This window comes from Protomyctophum bolini, assembly GCF_963924005.1.
Source record: "Protomyctophum bolini genome assembly, chromosome: 7".
In the NCBI taxonomy this organism is placed as follows: Eukaryota; Metazoa; Chordata; class Actinopteri; order Myctophiformes; family Myctophidae; genus Protomyctophum; species Protomyctophum bolini.
The window spans coordinates 45,848,853-45,873,046 of record NC_137868.1 but is presented as its reverse complement, the minus strand read 5'-3'; the positions used below and the strand labels follow the sequence as shown (position 1 = coordinate 45,873,046).

Sequence of the window (24,194 nt, the reverse complement as noted above, 5' to 3'; positions counted from 1 at the left end):
ATCTCATTGGTCCAGTATCCCGGCAGGTCTTATCTACCGGGTGCCGAAACTACTGCATCAGACACACACAGGAGAGGAGAGGAGAGGACCATCTGCTTCAGACACACACGGGAGAGGAGAGGAGAGGACCATCTGCTTCAGACACACAGGAGAGGAGAGGACAAGAGAGAGGAGTAGAGGAGAGAACAGGAGAGAAAGAAGAGGAGAGAAGGAGAAAACTGGAGAGAGGAGAGAAGGAGAGAACAGGATAGAAGGAGAGAGAAGGAGAAAACCGGAGACAGTAGTGGAGAGAACAGACGAGGAGAGGGGAGAGAAGGAGAAAACAGGATAGAAGGAGAGAGAAGGAAAAGACAGTATAGAAGAAGGGAAGACGGAGAACGACACAGGAGAGAGACATGAGGGAACAGGAGAGAGTGGAGAAGGAGAAGACGACGGGAGAGAGGAGCGGAGGAGGAGAGAAGGCGAAAGCGGGAGAGAAGAGAACCAAACAAAAGGAGGAGAGAGGAGGAGTGTGGACGATGAAGGGGAAAAAGAAGAAGGCCGACGAAGGAGTCGGACGGATATCTACTTCACTGGGCCTGCTGGTGGTATGACAATGGCATCCACTTAACACGCGTGCGTGTGTGTGTGTGTGTGTGTGTGTGTGTGTGTGTGTGTGTGTGTGTGTGCGTGCAAGGTTTCACACCTGCAGTCATTAGATCTATAGATTGACATTGGTAGAAGGTGAAGAGGTTTTTCTGTTGAAGTAGTGTGCATTTATTTTGTGTGTGTGTGCGGTTTCACACCTGCAGTCATTAGATCTATAGTTTGACATTGGTAGAGGGTGGAGAGGTTTTTCTGTTGAAGTAGTGTGCGCGTGCGTGTGTGGTTTCACACCTGCAGTCATTAGATCTATAGATTGACATTGGTAGAGGGTGGAGAGGTTTTTCTGTTGAAGTAGCATGCATTTATTTTATGTGTCTGTGTGCGTTGTTGGAGATTAGAATATAGCCTAACAGACAGAACTAATCATCAATCAACTGATCAATAAGGAGCCATTGTTGTTAACCTTCCTGTGTCTGTCTTTATATCCGTCATTGTAGAACGTGTTCATTATGATCTTGAACTGATTGTGATTTGCATCAGGCGGCGACATATGTGAGGACAAATAATGAGCAATTGTCTTGTGAACGTTATCGATCCAGGCTATCCCCAATTGTGTGTAAATTGCCCCAGGATAGCCAGGAGAATGTTTTATTTATTGTCAATATACAGTACTAGTAATAGTGATACTGTCACTTTAACTCAATTCCAATTTGTCAAGTGTGAACTCTCTCCATAAATGTCTGCTGTTGTGTGTGTGTGACTGACTGCCTGCCTAGGAGATTCCCCCTTTTCTTTTTTTTCTCCATTCATTTTGAGCGGCAGTGGCTACAGGAGGCAGAGCGGCCATCTTGGAATTAATTAGGTTAGCTTCCAGCGTCACCAGCTTCCACGTGGAAGCTGCCTGCCTGTCGAGGCTCCAACCGGCTGCTGCTTCCTGGTCTGCCCTTGGAACAGGAGGCTGGCCCCTATCGGGCTCTCTGATAAGCATTTACAAAAACCCCTAGGGGGGGTCCCCAACTAAATTAGTATTATTAGTTTGAAACCAGAGGTCACCCAAAATATGTAATTTAGATAACATGTCATGTAGACATATACCATTTTATAGTGTTTTCTTATAGTTTAATTGTACCGTTTCATTCTACTGTTAGACATATCTTAGGTTCTTAGTTTTCTGAAAAACCCATGTTTCTACAGTATGTCAGTCGTTCTCAAACATTTTCATGTCAAGAACCCCCAAAAATATATGTAATTGGCTGTCGACCCCCATCTGAAAATATGTTGTTCCAGGGACCCCCCCCCCCCCCCAGAAGCAAAGATTTGAAAAGAAAAACATTCGCTCTGAAAGAATATATATTAAAAGATTTGCACTACATTTTCACGATTTAAAGAGAAAAGAGCTGATCTACAAGCTTGTAGATCTGCTATTTTGCAATAGCTAAAGTATAACATAATGCTTAAAACACCAAAAGGGGTTCCTGCCCAGAATGGGTTAATTTATTTGATGCATTAAGTGTATTAAAAAAAAGCGTATAAAAAAGTTGTCCAAGGGAGAAGTGAAAAGTGGATTTTCAGGCCTGTTTTAAAGGATGCCAGTGATCTGAATGTTTTGAGGGAAGGGGTCAGGGCGTTGATTTGATTCCACACTCGGGCGGCAGTGCTGTTGAAGCAGACTTTAGCCATGTTTGTTTTACACGTATACAAAACATGCGTCTCATCGTTCATAGATGGTTCTGTGGGGTTGAAAAGAGTTCCTATGGAAGTCACATGGTTTTGAAGAGTAATGGTGTAGGTTTTTTACGCTATTTAGTTTTCGATTCGTCAGCGAAAAAAGGCAGTCGACGGACATTTCTTGCCATAGTTTTTCCATCCATCCATTTTCAACCGCTTATCCGTAGACTGGTCGCGGGGGCAACAGCTCCACCAGAGAGCTCCTCCAGACTTCTCTCTCCATGAGCAGCATTAGTGACTTCCTCCTGGGGGGAGGGGGATCCCGAGACGTTCCAAGGCCAGTGAGTCGATGTGTTTCCTCCAACTCAACTGTGCCTTATTGGTCTGCCCCCCGGGGGTCTCCTCCCAGCGGGACGTGCCTCGAGGACCTCCCTATATAATAGGGAATCCTATAACCAGATGCCCCGAACCCACCTAAGCCGGCTCCTTTCCAGGCGAAGGGGCAGCACTCCCGAGTCTCTCTCGCATGACTGAACTTCTCACCCCATCTCTAAGGGAGATGCCAGCCCCCCCCCCCCCCCCGTTGAAGAAAATTCACTCCGTGAAAAGAGGAGTTAACGGCGCAATTATGGGCACTAGATTTGCCCCGTAAACCTCAAGTTTAGCGGGGCATATACAGTTAATATACGGTAATATACAGTCGTGATGGTACAATCTGTTGGAAGTCTGTTGGAAAGTTTAACGGGAGTTTCCTGTAATATTCCATGCTTTTTGTGCGCAGTGAAACTCATTTCGGTGCCGCTTGTGTTCGCGACCTTATCCTTTTCATTCTTTCTAGTTTTTTTTACATCAATGCTGGTCTCTAACTCTGTGTCTCTCCGTGTGTCTCTCCGTGTGTGTGTGTGTGTGTGTGTGTGTGTGTGTGTCTGTCTGTCTGTGCAGAACAAGGAGAAGGAGAGGATGAAAGAGAGGGAGAAGGAGGCGAGGGAGAGAGAGGCGCGCTACAGCAACGGCCACCTCTTCACCTCCCTGACCGTCTCGGCTACCACACTCTGCTCCGCCTGCAACAAGAGCATCACCGCCAAGGAGGCTCTGAGCTGTCCTAGTGAGAGACACACACACACACACACACACACACACACACACACTAGTGTTGTTTTTGGCAGCACATTTCTTATTTTCGTTTAGTCAATAGTCTTTGGAATGATTTTTCTTTTGTTTTTGTCATGTTTTAGTCACCTGGAATGTTTTAGTGTCTAGTTTTAGTCGACTAAATATCATAAGATTTTAGTTGGATCTAAATCTACAGTGGATTTTAGTCAGCTAAAATGTGTTTTGGCGGGCCTTGATGCCGTCGCAATGGCTGATTTTACACTTGCTGAAAATATCCGATCTACAAGTAGATTGGCTACAAGCTTGTAGACTAGAATTTGTAGATCGGCTATTTTTTCAGCATGCAACCATGAGTGTAAAATGACTGGCTCTCTTGTCCACTTAGTCCCTTCCTAACATTTCCATCTAGTTTTTTATTCGTTGACTAAATCAACAGTATACTGTATTTAGTCATCATGGCTTAGTTTTCATTTAGTTTTCATGTCGTTTTTGTCAGTGAAAAAAGCTAGTCAACGAACACTTTTCGTCATAGTTTTAGTCGTCGAAAACACCACTGACGCACGCACACAGGCACACACACAGGCACGCCACGCACGCACGCATGCAGGCACGAATACACGCACACACACCCACACACACACACACACACACACACACACTACACACACTTCACACTCTACACACTCAAGTTCAGAGTGAGCGTCTTTGATAGCGGTAGAATACACATTGATTCCGAGTTCTCAGTCGCCACGGCTGATTTCGCTCGTGGATTCCATAGAAGCCTCAACATGTCTTCTTCTATGGAAGCTATATGTCACGCGCCAAAAATATCCGATCTACAAGCCCGCGACACGTCGCAGTGTGATGCCCAACACGCCACGCTTTGACGTGTCGTGAGCTTGTAGATCGGCTATTCGTTATTTTAAGATTAAATAGTATACGAAGTGGTCAAACTAGTAGTAACAGAATGAAGAGTTTGATTGAATCGGTCAAAGTCGCAGAATAGAATACGATGCTCAGAAGCGTCTTCCATAAAAGTCTCGCATATGTCATAAAAGCAAAGCTTAAAGCTGCAATAATATGTCAAATTTTTATGTTTTTTTTGTTGTACTAGGAATGCAGGTTCACGATATAGCACCTAAAACATAATTATATATAAACGACTACATTAATTGTATTTTATTCCTCGTATAAACACAGCAAAACAAACAAACATGCAGCTCCTCCCAGTTGCTTTGTGGATCGCCACCGAGTCTGTTTTATTAACCCATTTTGCGCGGGAACCCCTTTTGGTGTTAGCATTGTGTTATGCTTAAGCTACTGAAAAATAGCAGATCTACAAGCTCGTAGCGCGCCACGCTTGTAGGTCTGCTATTTTTGAAAAATCATCAAGATCAATTTTTAGAATCTGATCTCAGGTCAGAATGGGTTAATAATGAAACTGTCAGGATGTAATAAGACATTTTTAGAATCTGATCTCGGGTCAGAATGGGTTAATAATCAGCCGAGGCATAGCTGTGGTCTGTTCTCTTTTTTTTCCTTTTCTCGTCCAACAGCACACATTGTATTTGCATAGTTCTATCTGTTTACTGTTGCCGCGGAAACAAGAAGCTTGTAAAACAACAATGTGATGCAATAGAATAGCCGGTAATTAATGTCAGAGAAACTACAGTAGAAGAACACTAACACAAAGGAACGCGATACAGGACAGTATAACGACACAATGGAATACCGGCGTACACAATGGAGCATGGTGTAAGACAATAGAGAGAGTCGTAGTCCCGCCCCCCTTTCATGACGACGCTATAGCACCAGAAGTGAATTCCTCCTTCATTTTCCCCCATAGACATTTCAACAAGTATTTATTTAACCCATTCTGACCTGAGATCAGATTCTAAACATGTCTTCTACATCCTGACGGTTTTCTGAAAAAGCCATGTTTCTATGTCAGTCGTTAAATTTTTCAAAAACAGCAGACCTACAAGCTCGTAGCGCGCCACTCGGTGGTTCCATTTGTACACTCAGAGTTACAGACCCATAAGGGTCCATTTGGTTACAAACTATCATTTATCTGGCGGACCCCCTGGAACTCCCTCAAGGACCCCCTGGGGGTCCCCGGACCCCTACTTTGGGAAGCACTGCAATAGAAGACAATGAAACACAGCAGAACACAATGGGTGACTCGGTATATGCTAACTGACGGACAGCTTATCTCGGGGTAAATAGTTTACATTAAGCCGGATTATTGGTGTATTGGTATATTGATGTTTTATCCAATCAGACCGTTATGCCTTAGGACAACGACCTTTACGGACAGATAGAGTGCTGTGCGTGCGTGCGTTCGTGCGTGCGTGTGTGTGTGTGTGTGTGTGTGTGTGTGTGTGTGTGTGCGTGCGCATATGTTCTTTTCATATGTGGAAGTGCATGGTTCACAGAGGAAGTAGCTAGTTGTCAGTTTAGAGGTGCATATGCTGCTTTATTTGCCTTCAGTTTCAGTAACATAGGTTGCAGACCACATTGAAAACAATGGAATACATGTAGCATTCCTCATTGAAAACAATTGAATACAGCTATCGTTGTTAGCACGACACAATTAAAACAATTGAATACAGCTATCGTTGTTAGCACGACACATTGAAAACAATAGAATACATGTAGCATTCCTCATTGAAAACAATTGAATACAGCTATCGTTGTTAGCATTCCTCATTGAAAACAATAACATACAGCTGTCGTTGTTAGCACGACACATTGAAAACAATAGAATACATGTAGCATTCCTCATTGAAAATAATTGAATACAGCTATCGTTGTTAGCACGACACATTGAAAACAATTGAATACAGCTATCGTTGTTAGCACGACACATTGAAAACAATAGAATACAGCTATCGTTGTTAGCATGACACATTGAAAACAATAGAATACATGTAGCATTCCTCATTGAAAACAATTGAATACAGCTATCGTTGTTAGCACGACACATTGAAAACAATAGAAAACAGCTAGCATGCCTCATTGAAAACGATATAACGGCTAGTAATTAGTTAGCACACTGCATTAACAACAATGGAACGCGGCTATCGCTGTTAGCACGCCACATTGACGACAACAGAATACAGCTGTTATGCCACATTGAAAACAATAGAACACGGCTAGTGAAGGTATAGCACGCCTAAAACTGAACCCTAAAACTGTTATTATATAGAACACAGGTAGTGAGCACGCCACATTGAAAACAGTAGAACAATAGAACAAAAGAAGAAGAGACTTCAGATAAATGTGTCGGATTCTTCAGAGAGAGAGAGAGAGAGAGAGAGAGAGGGTGGGAGGGGGAAGAGAAGCAGTGCCGTCGCTATCTATACGCGCGTAGGGCGACACGCCGAGGGGGCCACAAAATGTGCCAAAAGGTGCCAAGCCGACTCCCCTCAAAATAACAATTTTCTCTGCGGCTCCGCCGCGTAATGACGAGTGGCTGTGTGTGTTCGTCCTCCTCACAAACAGTGAATGTCGGGAGGAGGGGGGCAAATATCCTACGAGTAGGGCAACCCAAATGGTCAGCTATACGGCCCTGGGGGGGAAGAGAGAGGGAGGGAGAGAGAGAGATGCTGAGGAGGTACAATGGGTTGAGGAGAGGTGATGGGAGGGAGGGAGGGAGTGAGGGAGGGATGAGCCACAGGGAGGAGGAGAGATCAGAGAGAGAGAGAGATATCAGCGGTCTCCTTGCAGGTTTATCACAGACAAAGAAGTCATGATGTAGTAGACTGGATTGAATTATGTTTTATTTGTCATCATTGTTTTACAGTACGGATCACTGGACCAGATGTCCCTGTGTGTGTGTGTGTGTGTGTGTGTGTGTGTGTGTGTTAGTGAAGTTGATCTGAATCTGAACATGCTTGTAGATCGGCTATTTTCACAGCTATCCTTAAATTATACTGACATAAACATAAGGAAACCGGGCTGAGCGTGGTTAAGCTTTAGGATTGGCACGCACGCAGACAGGCACGCACGCAGACAGGCACGCACGCACACACGGACGGACGGACAGCGTCTGTATACATTGTGTCCACCCACTGGCCATTTTACTCCCACTCGACTGCTTCCCAGCATGCTTTGCTGTTGAAACCCTGCTGTAGTGTAGAGTACAACCACAGCGAAGAGGAGGATGGAGAGAGAGAGAGACAGAAAGATGGAGGGAGGGAGGGAAAGATGGAGAGAAGTATGGAGGGAAAGGGAGAGAGGAAAACGAGAGGAGGAGAGCCAGCTCGAAGGAGTCCAAACCTCCTGCCGTTACAGTTAATGATCACACCCACACACACACGCACGCACGCACACACACACACACACACACACACACACACACGCATTCCCCCTCTGGCAGCAGTGTGTGTGTGTGTGTTCCTGTATCTTTTCATCCTTTGTACTTCTTTCTGACTGCCATTTTTTTTTTGCCCACCCCCCACTCCCCCCATATAAAAGCCGAGCTACTGTATACTGTCATCCTTACACTAACAGACAGGAGCCAATGAGAGGCGCGAGGAGGTGGAGGTGGTGTCAAACGAACGCTTCACATATAACGTCTGGCTCTGGTCCAATGACGGGCCTCTTCTCACTGCACTGATATCCGGGCAGCCAGCCAATCGGCACCTGGCTGACACAGCATGTCGTGCAGGATCGTCTGATTCTCTCAACCCTTTTCTTAAGTTCGCCCCCAAATTACTTTTCTTTTTTTCTTTCTGTCATTTACTCAATTACTAAATCTACAGTTGATTTAGTCGACTAAAATGTGTTTTGGCGGGCCTCGAGGGTGTCCTATATGGCTCATTTTAAACTTGTTGAAAATAGCCTACAAGCTACACTAGCCTACAAGCTCACAACGCATTGCGCTGCGACGCGTTGTGAGCTTTTAGGTCCTGCTATTTTCAGCACGCAACCAAGTGTAAAATGACTCTTACTGGATCTCCTCATGGTCCACTAGTCACCTTCCTAACATTTTAGACTAGTTTTCATCTGTTGACGAAATTGTCAATACATTTAGTCTCAGTTTTAATCACCATTTAGTCTTAGTCTTCATTTAGTTTCCATTTAGTTTCCATTCGTCAGTGAAGAAAAGGTAGTCGACGAACATTTTTCGCCTTAGTTTTAAAAACAACAGTTTGGAAGCACTCGTTTTCAGTAAAGCGACGTCCTATACTGCGTTATGCACAGGTGGTACGCAGGGCAGTTGAGTGATATCTAACGAGCACTTCCAAACTGATTTTTATATAGTGCAACAATGCAATGGTTTTCCCTTTGTTTGGATCATCAAACAGTCAGCTGTGTGTGTGTGTGTGTGTGTGTGTGTGTGTGAGAGACAGACAGACTGTGCGCTAATCCTGTCTCCCACCCACTAACAGATGTACCTCCCCTCCTCCAGACTAGAGCGTGCACGTGGACACACACACACACACACACACACGCCCGCGCAGGTGGTACCCCTCGCCCCAGTTCACAGTCTCTGTGGGGCGACCATTCGACATGTAGGGCGAGGTCACGACCTTACATCATATCCCCACTTCCTTGCACACGCCATTCTTTAACCAAACTGCACCCGGTCTGTTCATTCTGTGTGTGTGTGTGTGTGTGTGTGCGTGTGTGTGTGTGTGTGTGTGTGTGTGTGTGTGTGTGCGTGCGTGTGTGTGTGCAGTCTTCCAGTGAATGAGCTGGACACAATTTGAGTGGTTTTCTTTTCAAAGGCACAGCAAAGATAGCTGTTCTTTCTCCGTCTCTCACTCTCGCGCGCGCGCGCGCACACACACACACACACACACACACACACACACACACACACACACACAGACGCATGCACGCACACTCTCTTTTCCGGGTCAACAGATTATGTTGTACGCTTTTTGGTGACCTCGTTCTATACAGACAGAGAGACTTAGATGTTTCTCTATTTCTCTGTCTGGATGATAAGTACTCCACTCTCTCTCTCTCTCTGTCTCTCTCTCTCTCTGGCAACAGGTAACTCAATTAATAAGTAAATATTGTATGTATTAGTCGAACATTATATGTGCTTGCTTTTCATTATAGAAGTGAGTAACCGATATATTTTACAAGTAGTGTGTTGACAAATAGTGAGGCTAATTAATGGTCATCATCATCATCATCATCATACTATAATTCTGACAATGTCTGAATGTCGTCTGTCTGTCAGAAACACCGCCGGAGGTCTTAACGAAGCCCTTTTTTCCAATTTAACAAATTATGAATGAATAATGAATTTATTAGTGAATTAAAAAATGCGAAAACGCACCCAGGGTGCCAAGTATTTCACAACGGGTAAGGGCTAGTCTATTTAAATATATTATTCATATTTGGCTGACCTCCAGTCAGTCACTAATATATGACCGTGTGTGTGTGTGTGTGTGTGTGTGTGTGTGTGTGTGTGTGTGTGTGTGTGTGTGTGTGTGTGTGTGTGTGTGTGTGTGTGTGTGTGTGTGTGTGTGTGTGTGTGTGTGTGTGTGTGTGTGTGTGTGTGTGTGTGTGTGTGTGTGTGTGTGTGTGTGTGTGTGTGTGTGTGTGCGCGTGCGTGCGACAGAGTGTGTGTGTGTGTGCCGCTGATCACGGGCGGCTCAGCGTGGCTCCGCTATAGGTGTCAGATTATTGTCCAGACAGATTATCTGCAGATTAAAAGAGGCCAGTCTGTTGTTACTCCTAATCCGGCGATCATCGACAAAACAACGATTCTCTCACATCTAATAGTGATATGAATGGTGCATTTATATATAGCGCCTTTTATCACATTCACCCGTTCACACACACATTCATTCATACACCAATGGCGGTCGGAAACCATGCAAGGCACCAACCAGCACGTCGAGGGCCAATTAGGGGTTCAGTGTCTTGCTCAAGGACACTTCGACACTAACTCTGGGGTTAGCCCACAGGGTTCGAACTGGCGTGTGTGTGTGTGTGTGTGTGTTGTGCCACTGTACGACGTATTTATGAACGTATAGTATATACATTTACTTACTGTAGGTCCGCGTGGCCGTTAAGGATATCGCACGCCACGCCATCATCACCTTTGACCCTATAGCATCGGAGACTATGCAGGCGTTTTGTTTTTAACCCATTCTGGGCAGGAAGGGAACCCCTTTTTGGTGTTAGCATTGTGTTATGCTTTAGCTATTGGAAAATAGCAGATCTACAAGCTCATAGGAGCTTACGAGCTTGCAGGTCTGCTATTTTTGAAAAATCGAAGAACGACCGACATAGAAACATAAGCTTTTTCAGAAAACTTGTCAGGATGTAGAAGACATTTTTTAGAATCTGATCTCTGGTCAGAATGGGTTTTAAAGGTGAAAAACAAAAGAACGCCTGGACGAGAAATGTATTTTTGCTGCACCAATAAGAGTGCAGAGGAGGGGCGTCGCTCTAAATGTGACGATGTCACTGTTCTCAGCTGTGCGGCCGGTGAACATGTAGGAAGTCCCCAGCTGTCTCAATCAGGAGACCCCTCTATATGCCCAGAAAACCATATAGGTCTCTTCTCGGGGCTGCCTTTATACCCTAATAGCCCACTTAACAGCTGCCTTAAAACCACAGATGTCACTGCCTGAGAGTGTGTGTGTATACCACTGTCTGTCATCTTGTTGTTTTTGTCATCGCTTGCCCTGTCATTGTGTGTGACTGTCGTATTGTTGTCGTCTGTTAATAAGTATACAGTGCTGTGGAAAAAGGAATTTCTCCTTGTTGTTGTGGCACAATAAAAAGTCAGAGCAGAGACTAACTGCTATAACTGCTCATTACAGCTAAGGGCCAAAGGCCAGCAAACAAACCATGGTTTCATGTAGTTCGACAAATATGTGTCTATTTTATCAAGAATAAAGTCCCTGTGCTACTACACTTCAACTGGACATTGGTCGGAAAGGTGTAGCGCATGAGGGTTCCCCAATTAATTTTCCTCAAGGGCCATATTTTGACTATAGGGTACCAGGCTGGGGTCCGTGCACGCGCGAGGTCGAGCCCATTTATATATATTTTTTTTAAATTTCCAGGGGCCACAAGGGGGCGCTTGCGGGGAACCCTGGTATAGCGCTATAGATAAAACAATCACACCCGTCTCTCTCTCTCTCTCTCTCATATTAGCAGGCAACAGTGCAGCACGTGCAGCACTATCTCTCTCTGTTTCTGGCAAACAGCGCCCCTACTGGTTCTAATAGTCATTCTCGTGCTCATGGCCACATATAGGTACAACACACGGACAATGCTGTTCCTTGGAAGTGGTTGCACCACTCAAAAAGCCTATAGGCTATAGGGGTCACCACCACCAAAGTCAATAGTACAGTAGGGGCCATTTTCTGGTGTTCACGGAGGTGTGTGGAAAAAATTCCACGGCAGCCAAAGTTGGTTGCAAGAGATATGTGGTGGTGGTGTTGTTGGGACAGAAGGACGGACGGACGGACCGACCCACAGCTGTCTCTGTATAGCTGCTGCTAGAGAGAGGCTAAAGAGCAGGAGACGTGACTGCTGTCACACAGACACACACACACACACACACACACACACACACACACACACACACACACACACACACACACACACACACAGACGGAGAGAGAAAGTTGAGCCAGGCTAAATCACAGTAAGGGTACACATACATGACGAAACATCAAACCTGGTAGCCCTGATATCTGAATACTGACATTGTCCTTAACATGTCATTAACCACTATATATACTAGCCCTGTTGTTCTCAATCTTTTCAGGCCGTGACCCCCCCCCCCTCCTCCCCCCCCCACAGATAATAACAACATCGGCCCCAATTTTCCATCCAGTTCAGAGGACCACTGCACTTTTGGAATAACTTACCGTCAAATATCAGAGCCTCAGTTATTTTCAAGTTAACAATTACTGCAATTTTACTTTTATTAACAAGCTTGGGCAACACTAGTCCTATGTCCATGTTATTACTGATATTATTATTATTATTATTAGTGTTTTTATTAATCATTGTCATTGGTTTTTGTTATCTTTAGGGCCTATACCTATATTATTCATATCTTAAATTCTGCTATTTCATCTCAGGAAGGCCACTCGATAAGCCCCTTTGGGGTTTTTTTTTTGGGCACTAAACTAAACTAATCATATTTGAACTGCGGACATATCAGAGCCTCAGTTCTTTTCAAGATAACAATCACTGCAATTTCTTTTATTAAGAAGCCTGGGCAACACGTCCTATGTCCATGTTATTACTGATATTATTATTATTATTATTATTATTAGTCCCTTTGGGTTTATTTTGGCACTAAACTAAAATAATCATATTTGAACCCCCCCCCCCCCCCACCACCACCACCACCTGACAAGCACTTGCTGAATGGTAGTCATTGCGTCTAGTTTTAACAAGCTCACAACAACGCCTGATCGTGAGATGATTCATTTAGGAGCCGTTGGGTTTTTGACATTCTGTAAACGGAGGAGGGAGGGACGGACGGACGGACGGACGGACGGACGGACGGACGGACGGACGCGTGAATATGTTTCTTTCTCCAGCTCGGGGGTCAGATTTCTATCTAGTCTGTCGTGTCGCTGCTCAGCTTCTGTTGCCTCAGTCGCGACACTGCCTGGGAGTCTAGTATTGGTTGCTCTGTGAAAGGGGGGGGGGGGGGGTCAAAGTTCAAACGTGTTGATGCTCAGGCGCCTGGTTCGGGGGGCTGACGGGGTCGCCGTGCGTGTGTGTGTGTTTGAACAGATGCCCGTTCCATTCAGTTTGTCTCGGTTTGTCCCCGAGACGCTTTACATGTCTGACGGTGATATAATCTTCCCCCTTGGGTGAAGCATGCGTTTGACCTCTTGACACTGGGGAAAGGAAAAAAAAAACTAATTTTTTTTTAAACGGGAAGAGACCTCAATCAGAACGAGGCACTATAGGGTGGTGCGCAGAGCCTTTAGCCCATTCTGAACGGGAACCCATTTTTAGCTATTGAAAAATAGCAGATCTACAAGCTCGTAGCGCGCCACCGAGTGGCGCGCTACGAGCTTGTATAGGTCTGCTATTTTTGAAAAATCAAAGAACGACTGACATTTTTTTAATCTGATCTCAGGTCATAATGTGTTAATCAGACCAGTGTGTTTCCAGTGGAAACCTCGTATGAATCTGATCTCAGGTCAGAATGGGTTAAGTCCAATGGCGGCTCGACGTCTTCATAGACTATCTATTGAGCGTGGGGGGGGGGACCGACTGGGACGAGTCCTGGACCCGGAAGTATAGGCAGAAATGCATTGGACTCGGTGCAACAACAGCCCCAGCTTTAATGATCTTAAATCCCTTTTATTTTAGATTGTTTTGTAGTGGTAGTACAACGTAAACATTAAAGAGACTTTATAGTTGTTTCTGTACGATACTTTAAAACAGTTGTCATGTTGCGTATACGTTCTTAACCCATTCTGAACGGGAAGCCATTTTGGTGTTCGCATCATGTTATGCTTTAGCTATTGAAAAATAGCAGATCTACAAGCTCATAGCGCGCCACTGAGTGGCGCGCTACGAGCTTGTAGGTCTAGCTATTTTTGAAAAATCCAAGAGCGACTGACATAGAAGACATTTTTTTAGAATCTGATCTCGGGTCAGAATGGAAAACTGTCGGGATGTAGAAGACCTTTTTAGAATCTGATCTCAGGTCAGAATGGGTTAAAATCTCCGGGTTGCCTCAGTTCAGGCTGCATGAACAGCCCCCTCTATTATTAGTATTATTAAAGGCCACAACAGGTCGTTTCGAGGAAGCAATCTCATTGGTTGACGTAGCCATCTAGCCGCGCTTCAAACGAGCATGATGGAACACCTAATCAAAACCAGTTATCAAAATCAGCTGTGCTGCTCTCCCAGAGCGGGGAATGTTATGCCTGCAGTAGGGATGAGAATTATTGATTCATGCTTATGATAAGTTTGGTTATTGTTTATTAATTTGTTTATTATTGATAAGTTTTGATAAGCGTATAATGGACCGTATATCGATTGATTAACCGGTTAGTTTGGCAACATTTTTTATAGGCAAATCTTAATTTCCCTCAATGTCTATTGTCTAACATAAAAATGTACACTTTGCTGATATACAGAGGTAGTACAAAAGGCATATTATATTCCTTAATCAAATAGTTATTTGACCACGGCGATTAATCGATGATTAACGATGAACTATTAACATCCCTACTGGCGAGAAAACATATAGCCGATCTACAAGCTCACAACGCGGCGTGAAGCGAAGTGTCGTGAGCTTGTAGATCGGCTATTGTTTACTGGTTTGGAGGACCCCGTTTTGAAAGGTTTTTCTTCCAGGGACCAGTGTTGTTTTTGTCGACTAAAACTAAGACTTTTTCACTGACGAAAGCTAAATGGAAACTGAGCTGCGATGACTAAAACTGAGACTAAAATGTATTGACAATTTTGTCAACGGATAGAAACTAGACTAAGATGTCAGGAAGGGACTATAGTGGACAAGAGTTTCAGCATAAGTCATTTTACACTTGGTTGCATGCTCAGCGCGACGCGTTGTGAGCTTGTAGATCGGCTATTTTGCGTAGTGTAAAATGCCTAAATGAACTTCAGATTCAGTCGGCTAAAATCTCGTGACATTTAGTCGACTGAAACTAGACTAAACACTAAAAAAACATCCCAGGTGACTAAAAATATGACTAAAACGAAACGAAGTTTCATTCCAAAGACTACAACTTGAAACAAAAAAATAGAAATTTGCTGCCAAAAACAACACCGGCCAGGGACAGGTGACAAGAGACGACTTGTAAAACATTTCGCCAAAAACGGCAGATCGGGCTATTTTATAATAGCCGGCAATATAAAAAGGGATTACGTTTTAAACTATTCGTAATTTCCCGTGGTCGACCCTCTGTAGTGCATGAGGGTCGACCCTCTGTAGACCCCCCCCCACCCAAGGGTGGGGGTGGGGGGGGTGGGGGGTTATGGTGAGGTCATGAAGTAAGTGAGCTCTGTGCCTCCAAGACTCGAACGCAAGAGCAAAAGCTCTGCGCTTCGCAGCTCCGCACAACTACGGCTTTCAGATGATTACAAGACAGCCTTTTATAAGGAACACGCCCTAGAAAAAAAATAGTTATTTTAAACTGTGTGTGTGTGTGTGTGTGTGTGCGCATGCGCGCTGTGGTTCTAAACAGGAACCAGTCAGTTTAATAGCTGCAGCGTTGTTGAGTGGTTCCATGTGGTGTGTTGTGTGCGTGCTTGCTTGCATGTGTGTTAAGAGTACATGTGGTGTGTGTGTGCGCGTGTGTGTGTGTTTGCGTGCGTTAATGTCAGGGTGGTTATGGGAACAAAGGCAGCTGTGTGTTCCACACTGACATCAGACCTGCTGTTAGGAAATGTTTAAAAAAAAAACACACTGCCAATAGTATAGACCTTTACTGACCTCTGATCAGCTGTTAGACTAGTCCTTACCAATAGTACACACCTCTATTACTGACCTCTGATCAGCTGTTAGACTAGTCCTTACCAATAGTATACATATTACTGACCTCTGATCAGCTGTTAGACTAGTCCTTACCAATAGTATACATATTACTGACCTCTGATCAGCTGTTAGACTAGTCCTTACCAATAGTACACACTTCTACTGACCTCTGATCAGCTGTTAGACTAGTCCTTACCAATAGTATACACCTCTTACTGACCTCTGATCAGCTGTTAGACTAGTCCTTACCAATAGTACACACTTATACTGACCTCTGATCAGCTGTTAGACTAGTCCTTACAAATAGTATACACCTCTATTGCTGACCTCTGATCAGCTGTTAGACTAGTCCTTACCAATAGTACACACCTCTATTACTGACCTCTGATCAGCTGTTAGACTAGTCCTTACCAATAGTACACACTTATACTGACCTCTGATCAGCTGTTAGACTAGTCCTTACCAATAGTACACACTTCTACTGACCTCTGATCAGCTGTTAAGACTAGTCCTTATCAATAGTACACACCTCTATTACTGACCTCTGATCAGCTGTTAGACTAGTCCTTACCAATAGTACACACTTCTACTGACCTCTGATCAGCTGTTAGACTAGTCCTTACCAATAGTACACACCTCTATTACTGACCTCTGATCAGCTGTTAGACTAGTCCTTACCAATAGTACACACCTCTATTACTGACCTCTGATCAGCTGTTAGACTAGTCCTTATCAATAGTACACACTTCTACTGACCTCTGATCAGCTGTTAGACTAGTCCTTACCAATAGTACACACCTCTATTACTGACCTCTGATCAGCTGTTAAAACGTACTGTTACAGATAGGAAGGAGTGCATGAATCTGATCCTAGATCTGTGGACACTGTGCATCATTCCTGTGGTTGTAGATTATATAGACAATTTTTCGCCTAATCGCAAATTATTTGAGATAATCACGATTTTTATTTTTTTAGTTTTTGCATACGGTAATTGTCATACTCGTTTCCACGTTGAAAAATGTTCATGAAAAATGTATATGGATAAAAATGCATAGACCTACTTTATACAGTACATTCTAATGCAATACTGTACATATCTGTCACAGGTCAATAGTTTGTCTCTATTCTGGTCCTAAATCATGAGAATAACAGTATCTGTGTGTGTGTGTGTGTGTGTGTGTGTGTGTGTGCGTGTGTGTGCGTGTGCGTGTGTGTGCGTGTGCGTGTGTGTGTTTTTCCAGCCTGTAACGTCACCATACACAACCGCTGCAGAGACACTCTGGACAACTGTACCAAGATGAAACAGAGGGTGAGACTACTGTACATTCGTTATGCATTTATAATAGCACTTATTTTATCCAACGCGCTTCGCACAGATTGTTATTCACCCATTCATACAATTTGATTCATACAATACAAGGGGGGGGGGGGTGTTCCCGGGCCAATATAGGTGAGAACGGTTTTGCCGAATTTGCTAATGGTGGCCCATTTGACCTATTTAGACCTAGAGGACGATTCTACTAATTGCCTTCTAAATCCTGACAGTTTTCTGGAAAAAAAAAACCCCTGTGTTTCTTATGACAGCGGTGCTCAACCTTTTTCATGTCGAGGACGGACAGGATTATCTGTGGCCGCGGACCCCCGTCTGAAAATGTGTTGTTGTTGTTGTTGGTTGTTCCAGGGACACCCCCAGAAGCAAAGATTTGAGTTAAAAACTTTTACTCTGAAATAATATTTGCGCCAAAGATTTGCGCCACATATAGCAGACCTACAAGCTCGTAGCGCGGCACCACAAGGTTGTAGATCTGCTATTTTTCCAATAGCTAAAGTATAACATAATGCTTTAAAACTCCAAAAAGGGGGGTTTTCCCGTCCCAAAGTGGGTTAAAACAAAGACAAAGGTGGCTTTGCACGCTGTGGTTCGCTACTAACATAAATTTGCATGCACAGGGGGATGAAGGTCTGGCAAAGTAGGCTATCTCTTGTTGTTTTTTCTCCGCTCCCCTCTTTTCGACGTTTTGACTCTGGGCAGGCTCTAAACTGACTGGGCCACGGCCCCGGGTGGCCCCCGATGGACCCTACGCTAGTGACCGGGGGTGCCCTTAACTGGTTCAGAGCCAGTGTCTTGCTCAAGGACACTTTGAAACCGAACCGGGAACCTCTCGGTAACTAACTCTGTGCCACAGGGAGATATGACTGCTATAGGTTTCATGTGGTTAACTATAACTCTGAGATGGCCGTTTGTGAACGCTCTCTCTCTCCGCTCGTATTTATTTACACAAAGCAGCGACTGTCACAAAGCCTTGAGGCCCTTTTCACACAGCAAACGGGCCCAGCTGCTCTCATTACATGCTAAACGGATGGTGGTTTATTTCCCGTGTAACCGGTTTCGTCGTTTATTATTATACGTTTCATCCCTGTACCGTACTGGTCTCGCGCACGAGCCGGACGGTGTCCTGGCCTCCCAACAAGTTTCAAACGTTTCTCTCGTACGGTCTGGAGCATGAGAACGGAAGCTCTGACAAAATGTGGTCAGAGGATAATGTGGATGTGGACGCCGCTTCCGCTTCGTCTTTACAGTCGCGCATGTTTGTCCTATAATGTAAATACAAAATAATCATACGCATATATATACATAATATAGCTTGCTGCTGGGCAGAAACGTCAATTCTAAAATAAAATGTCAAAATATATTAAACGACGGACAGATGGCCGCTTCCGCTCTCGGCTTTCTGGAGGTTGTAGTTCCAGACTCCGAAATACAGTACTGTATATATATATATATACTGTAGCATTCAGAGACTGTGGAGTAGTTGTATTGCTATGCAGCAGAACTACTGCTGTACCACCTTCTGTCTTCTGCCGTAAGTATGATCCCTGTGTGTTGAAGTTAACGGGTCTGTCTGTCTGTCTGTCTGTCTGTCTTAAACAGCAACAAAAGTTGTCTCTGGTGAGGAACAGCGCAGCACTTCAGAATGTGTCACTGAGGAACAAGAGTAAGTCTGTCTGTCTCTCTTTGCCTGTCTGTCTCTCTTCCTCTCTTTGCCTGTCTGTCTCTCTCTCTCTCTCTCTCTCTCTCTCTCTCTCTCTCTTTATCTCCTTCCTTTTTCACTGTTGTTCGTATTGGTCACTTGAAGTGGATTGTAATTTTGTTAATGTAAATTATTTTGGCCCCTCTGTCTCTCTCTCTCTCTCTCTCTCTGTCTCTGTCTCTCTCTCTCTCTCTCTGTCTCTCTCTCAGCCCCTGCGATGAAGGAGCGTCCCACCTCGGCCATCTACCCGTCAGACAGCCTGCGACAGTCTCTGTTGGGCTCGAGGCGCGTTCGCACCGGCCTCTCCGGACTCTCCAAGAGCGTCTCCACCAATAACATCGCCGGGTGAGTTCCCGCGGCCGCGCAGTCTGATTGGTTGGGGCCAATACAGGAAGTGTCACGTCTGAAAGCCTTTAGTGGCTTAACGCAGGTGCTTTTAACCATTTAAGTGCAATTATGCGACAGTCATTGCGCCGATTTGGAGATACAGGCATTTGAACGCGGACCATTGAATGCAAGTGAATTGCGCGCGCGCGCATCCTTCAAAATGGCCGCCGCTGTCCCACTTGGACCGTTGTGCCGAACGAACGGTGGCCAAACGATACGATCGGATCAAAACATGGATTAAGATATTATTTTTTTGGGCGTTTTTGCCTTTATTTGATAGGGTACAGTAATTAGACATTATGAGTCGTTGAACTTCTACCTCTCTCTCCCTCTCTCTCTCTTTCTCTCTCTCTCTCTCTCAGTAACCTGAACGATGACTCTCCGTTGGGTCTGAGGAGGATTCTCTCTCAGTCGACGGACTCTCTCAACTTCAGAAACCGATCGATGTCTATGGAATCCATTAATGACGAAGGTAACGCACACAACGCACACAACGCACACAATGTATTTATCTCAACCCATTTTGGGCAGGAACCCCTTTTGGTGTTGGCATTACGTTATGCTATTGAAAAATAGCAGATCTACAAGCTCATAGCGCGCCACCGAGTGGCGCGCTACGAGCTTGTAGGTCTGCTATTTTTAGAAAAATCGAAAGAACGGCCGACATAGAAACATTAGCTTTTTCAGAAAACTTGTCGGGATGTAGAAGAGATTTTTAGAATCTGATCTCAGGTCGGAATGGGTTAACATACAGAGCAATGCACTGACATTCTGGTGTGTGTGTGTGTGTGTGTGTGTGTGTGTGTGTGTGTGTGTGTGTGTGTGTGTGTGTGTGTGTGTGTGTGTGTGTGTGTGTGTGTGTGTGTGTGTGTGTGTGTGTGTGTGTGTGTGTGTGTGTGTGTGTGTGTGTGTGTGTGTGTGTGTGTGTGTGTGTGTGTGTGTGTGTGTGTGTGTGTGTGTGTGTGTGTGTGCAGGGGAGGTGTACTACAGCGCTCTGCTGGAGGAGCTGGAGGTGGAGGGGAGGGACGTGGAGAAGGACAGCTGGAGCATGGTGGTGGAGCCCACGTTCCTCCAGACGCAGCGCAAGGACGTCATCAAACGCATGGACGTCATCTACGGTATGCACGCACTGCGCACGCACACACGCACATGCAGATACACACACACACACACACACACAAATGCACATGCACGCACACATGCAAATACACACACATAAACGTAACATAACATGGTGAAAGTATAGCCTTTAAAACATAAGGTGTAGGCCACCACTAAAGGACTTGAGTTATGCAATGTGCCAGGATTTTAAAATGCAGTGTTTCCCGATATGAAATTTATATTTTTTATAGAACACTTACCTGTATGCCCTATCCCAATAGTACAGTATCCCAAATCACATGCAGACAGTATCCGGTCTAATATCATGACATGGATAATATAACCTTGATACTATAGAGCGTCGCAGTCCCGCCCCCTTTCAGAACGACGCCTGGCCCAGGAAATGAATCCCAATGCATTTTTCCCCGTAGGCATTTCAAAAACGTATTTATTTAAAGACCTTTTTAAGCGTCGTACGAAGCCAACTCTTGTCGTGACAAATCGTGACAACACACACAATATTTTGGACCAAACAAATAATTACATAAGAAGAAAAACAACAAAGTGTTGTAACCTTTGCCGTTTTTTTCTACTTTCTAATTCTTTGTTTGGCCCGAAAAATTGTGTGTGTTGTCATGATTTGTCACGACAAGAGTTGGCTTCGTACGACGCTTAAAAGGTCGGAAATGCCTATGGGAAAAATACATTTGGATTAAGTTTTTCCACTGACGAAAACTAAATGAAAACTAAGCTATGGTGACTAAAACTAAGACTAAATATGGTGACAATTTCCATCAACAAACGGAAACTAGACTAAAATGTTAGGAAGGGACTATAGTGGACAAGAGATCCAGTATAAGTCATTTCACACATGGTTGCATGCTGGACATAGCAGATCTACATGCTGCGACGCGTTGTGAGCTTGTAGATCTGCTATTTTCCGCAAGTGTAAAATCAGTCATTACGACGGCGTCGAAATACATTTTAGTCGACTAAATCAACCGTAGATTTAGTCGACTAAAATCTTAAGATATTTAGTCGACTAAAACTAATCTCAAGATATTTAGTCGACTAAAACTAATCTTAAGATATTTAGTCGACTAAAACCAAACCCCAAGATATTTAGTCGACTAAAACTAGACCAAACACCAAGGCATTCCAGGTGACTATAAAATGTGACTAAAACAACTCTCTCCCTCCACACCACGCTTCCACAGAGTTCCTGCAGACGGAGTTCCACCACGTGCGCACGCTGCGCATCATGGACGGCGTGTTTCGCCAGGGCATGCTGGACGAGGTGCTGCTGGAGCCCGGCGTGGTGCACGCCATGTTCCCCTGCCTGGACCGGCTGCTGGCGCTGCACACGCGCTTCCTGGAGGCGCTGCAGGCGCGCCGCACGCAGGGCCTGGCGCCGGGCACGGGCCACGGGAACTTCACCATACACCGCCTGGGAGACCTGCTCACTCAGCAGGTATATCTATAATCTATATATATATATACCGGTACCCTGGCAGTGAAGCCAATAGTGACTGAAGCCAGTAAGGATGTCCTGACTTCCTGAAAGTCCATATAATGGCCTGTTGTGGGGCTGTTTGTCATTGGGCTGCAAAGAAAACCCCCCATAGAGGTCCATGTATTTTTGGCCCAACTTCACCTAGACTGTATTACCTTCTTAACCCGTTCTGACCTGAGATCAGATTCTAAAAAAAATGTCTGTTTGAAAAATGACAGTTTTCTGAAAAAGCTATGTTTCTGTGTCAGTCGTTTTTTTATTTTTCCAAAAAATAGCAGATCTACCACTCGGTGGCGCGCTATGAGCTTGTAGATCTGCTATTTTTCAATAGCTAAAGCATGACATGATGCTAACACCACAAAAGGGGTTCCCCGCCCAGAAATGGGCTAATCTATATACCGGTAACCCTGACATCAGTGTTTCCCCAAACTTTTTTGAGTGGTGCAACCACTCCCCTTTTTAGTTTAGTTTATTCGCACAATAAAAACAGTACAAAAAAAGGTAACGTCGATAGAAGAGAAGTGTGTGTGTGCAGGTGAGAAAAGAAACCCAGGGAGGGCTTATATGTGGTTCTCACCAAAGATAATATGCAAATAGTAATATACAAATAGTAAGACAAAGTGGGACCCCCACATGGTAAGTCTTTCGCCTCTAGAAAACACGTATCCACATCGGAGAGTATTGCAGTACAAGAATAGTCGGTTTCACACAAAATAGCAGATCTACAAGCTCATAGCGCGCCACCGAGTGGCGCGCTACGAGCTTGTAGGTCTGCTATTTTTGAAAAATCGAAGAACGACTGACATTTTTTTAGAATCTGATCTCAGGTCAGAATGGGTTAATCAGACCAGTGCGGAAACCTCGTATGAATCTGATCTCAGGTCAGAATGGGTTAACATAAACATTGTACATGTATCAGAGAGAGGGTGCGTTTCCTGTTGCAAGTGTGTGAATATGAGTAGCGGGCGTTCCCTAGCAACACTCCTTCAGTGTCGTTTCTATGAGGAAGTGGTTCCTGCCCGACTGTTCGTGTAAACAAGTTGGTCGCTAGACAACAGAGTTGTTTTCGTCGACTAAAACTACGACTTTTATATCCACTGACAAAAGATAACTAAACTAAATAAAAACTAAGGTATGTTGACTCAAACTAAGTACTAAATATATTGACAATGTAAGCTCATTGTGCGTCACTTTGTTTTAGTAAAGCCCAAGCCTATATTATGATCTTGTAGATCTGCTATTTTCGAAGAATCTGTCTCTTTGGTGGGGGAGTATTTTTTTTTTACTTTGTACACAATCATAACTTGCTTTTGCTGTGTGCGTGTGCGTGTGTGCGTGTGTGTGTGTGTGTGTGTGCGTGTGCGTGCGTGCAGTTCTCAGGTCAGCATGCGGACGACATGAGGAAGGCGTACTCCGAGTTCTGCAGTCGACATCCCAAGTCCGTTAAACTCTACAAGGAGCTGCTGGCCAGAGACAAGAGGTTCCAGCACTTCGTACGGGTGAGTCTATAATGGGCTGGAGATGAAAGTACTCACGTTTTTTTTGAGGGGTGTGTCCCCCCCCCTATGCCCAGCTTTAGTGTGTGCGTCAGTGCGTGTGTATGTGTACCCCAACTGTGAGTGGCCGGAATGAGATGATGCATGCTGACGAGAGCAATTTTTACATTTCAGGTTTTCAAAGGTCTGAAGATATTTTGAAACTAGCAGATCTACAACATTGTGAGCTATGTTTTGTCACATAAATAAGTTTTCGAATACATGTAGTGGAGTAAAAAAGTGCAATATCTGGATCTGAGATGTAGTGGAGTAGAAGTAAAAGTTTTGGAAATTGGAAATACTCAAGTACAAATACCTCAAAATTGTACTTAAGTAAATGTACTTAGTTACTTTCCACCGCTGGAGATGAGATGAAAAAAGGAGGAAAGGGAGGGAGGGAGGGAAGTTTGGTAAGATTTGAGTCTGGGTGCGTCTGGGTGGTGTCAGGAGGTACCAGTAAGATCACGCACGCACACACATACACACACACACACACACATACACACGCACACACACACACACGGATTGAAGTCAGAAGGGCTCAGTTCTCCGAACAAGAATAATGTAACTATTCATGGGACAACATTCCATAAAGGAGAAAAAGATGAAAGGAAAGAAAGACGGACGTGCCATATTTATTGCCTCTTGTCGATTTGTAAACTCACATGTCCACAACTGTTACGTTTCATGATTCCACTTAAAACTAGCTAAAGTAGCAGCTCTACACACACCACGACGTCATGCTTCTGTGTGACGCTGTAGTATAATCAAGTAGTAGGGCATTACTTTAATTAATC

The 24,194-nt window shown here is 44.5% G+C and overlaps 1 protein-coding gene across 1 annotated transcript in view; it reads left to right on the top strand.

The window, feature by feature from the left end:
* The first annotated feature begins 377 nt into the window (after positions 1–377).
* The window catches only part of LOC308318758 (rho guanine nucleotide exchange factor 2-like), a 36,019-nt gene continuing 12,202 nt past the window's right edge, over positions 378–24,194 (top strand). The window contains exons 1-9 of the mRNA XM_080768387.1: positions 378–587; positions 3,196–3,358; positions 17,071–17,138; positions 18,762–18,825; positions 19,071–19,206; positions 19,611–19,720; positions 20,223–20,366; positions 21,567–21,820; positions 23,236–23,361. Of these exons, the coding sequence (XP_080624513.1) occupies positions 396–587; positions 3,196–3,358; positions 17,071–17,138; positions 18,762–18,825; positions 19,071–19,206; positions 19,611–19,720; positions 20,223–20,366; positions 21,567–21,820; positions 23,236–23,361 (1,257 nt within the window). The 5' untranslated portion in view covers positions 378–395. The remainder of the gene's footprint in view (positions 588–3,195; positions 3,359–17,070; positions 17,139–18,761; positions 18,826–19,070; positions 19,207–19,610; positions 19,721–20,222; positions 20,367–21,566; positions 21,821–23,235; positions 23,362–24,194) is intronic.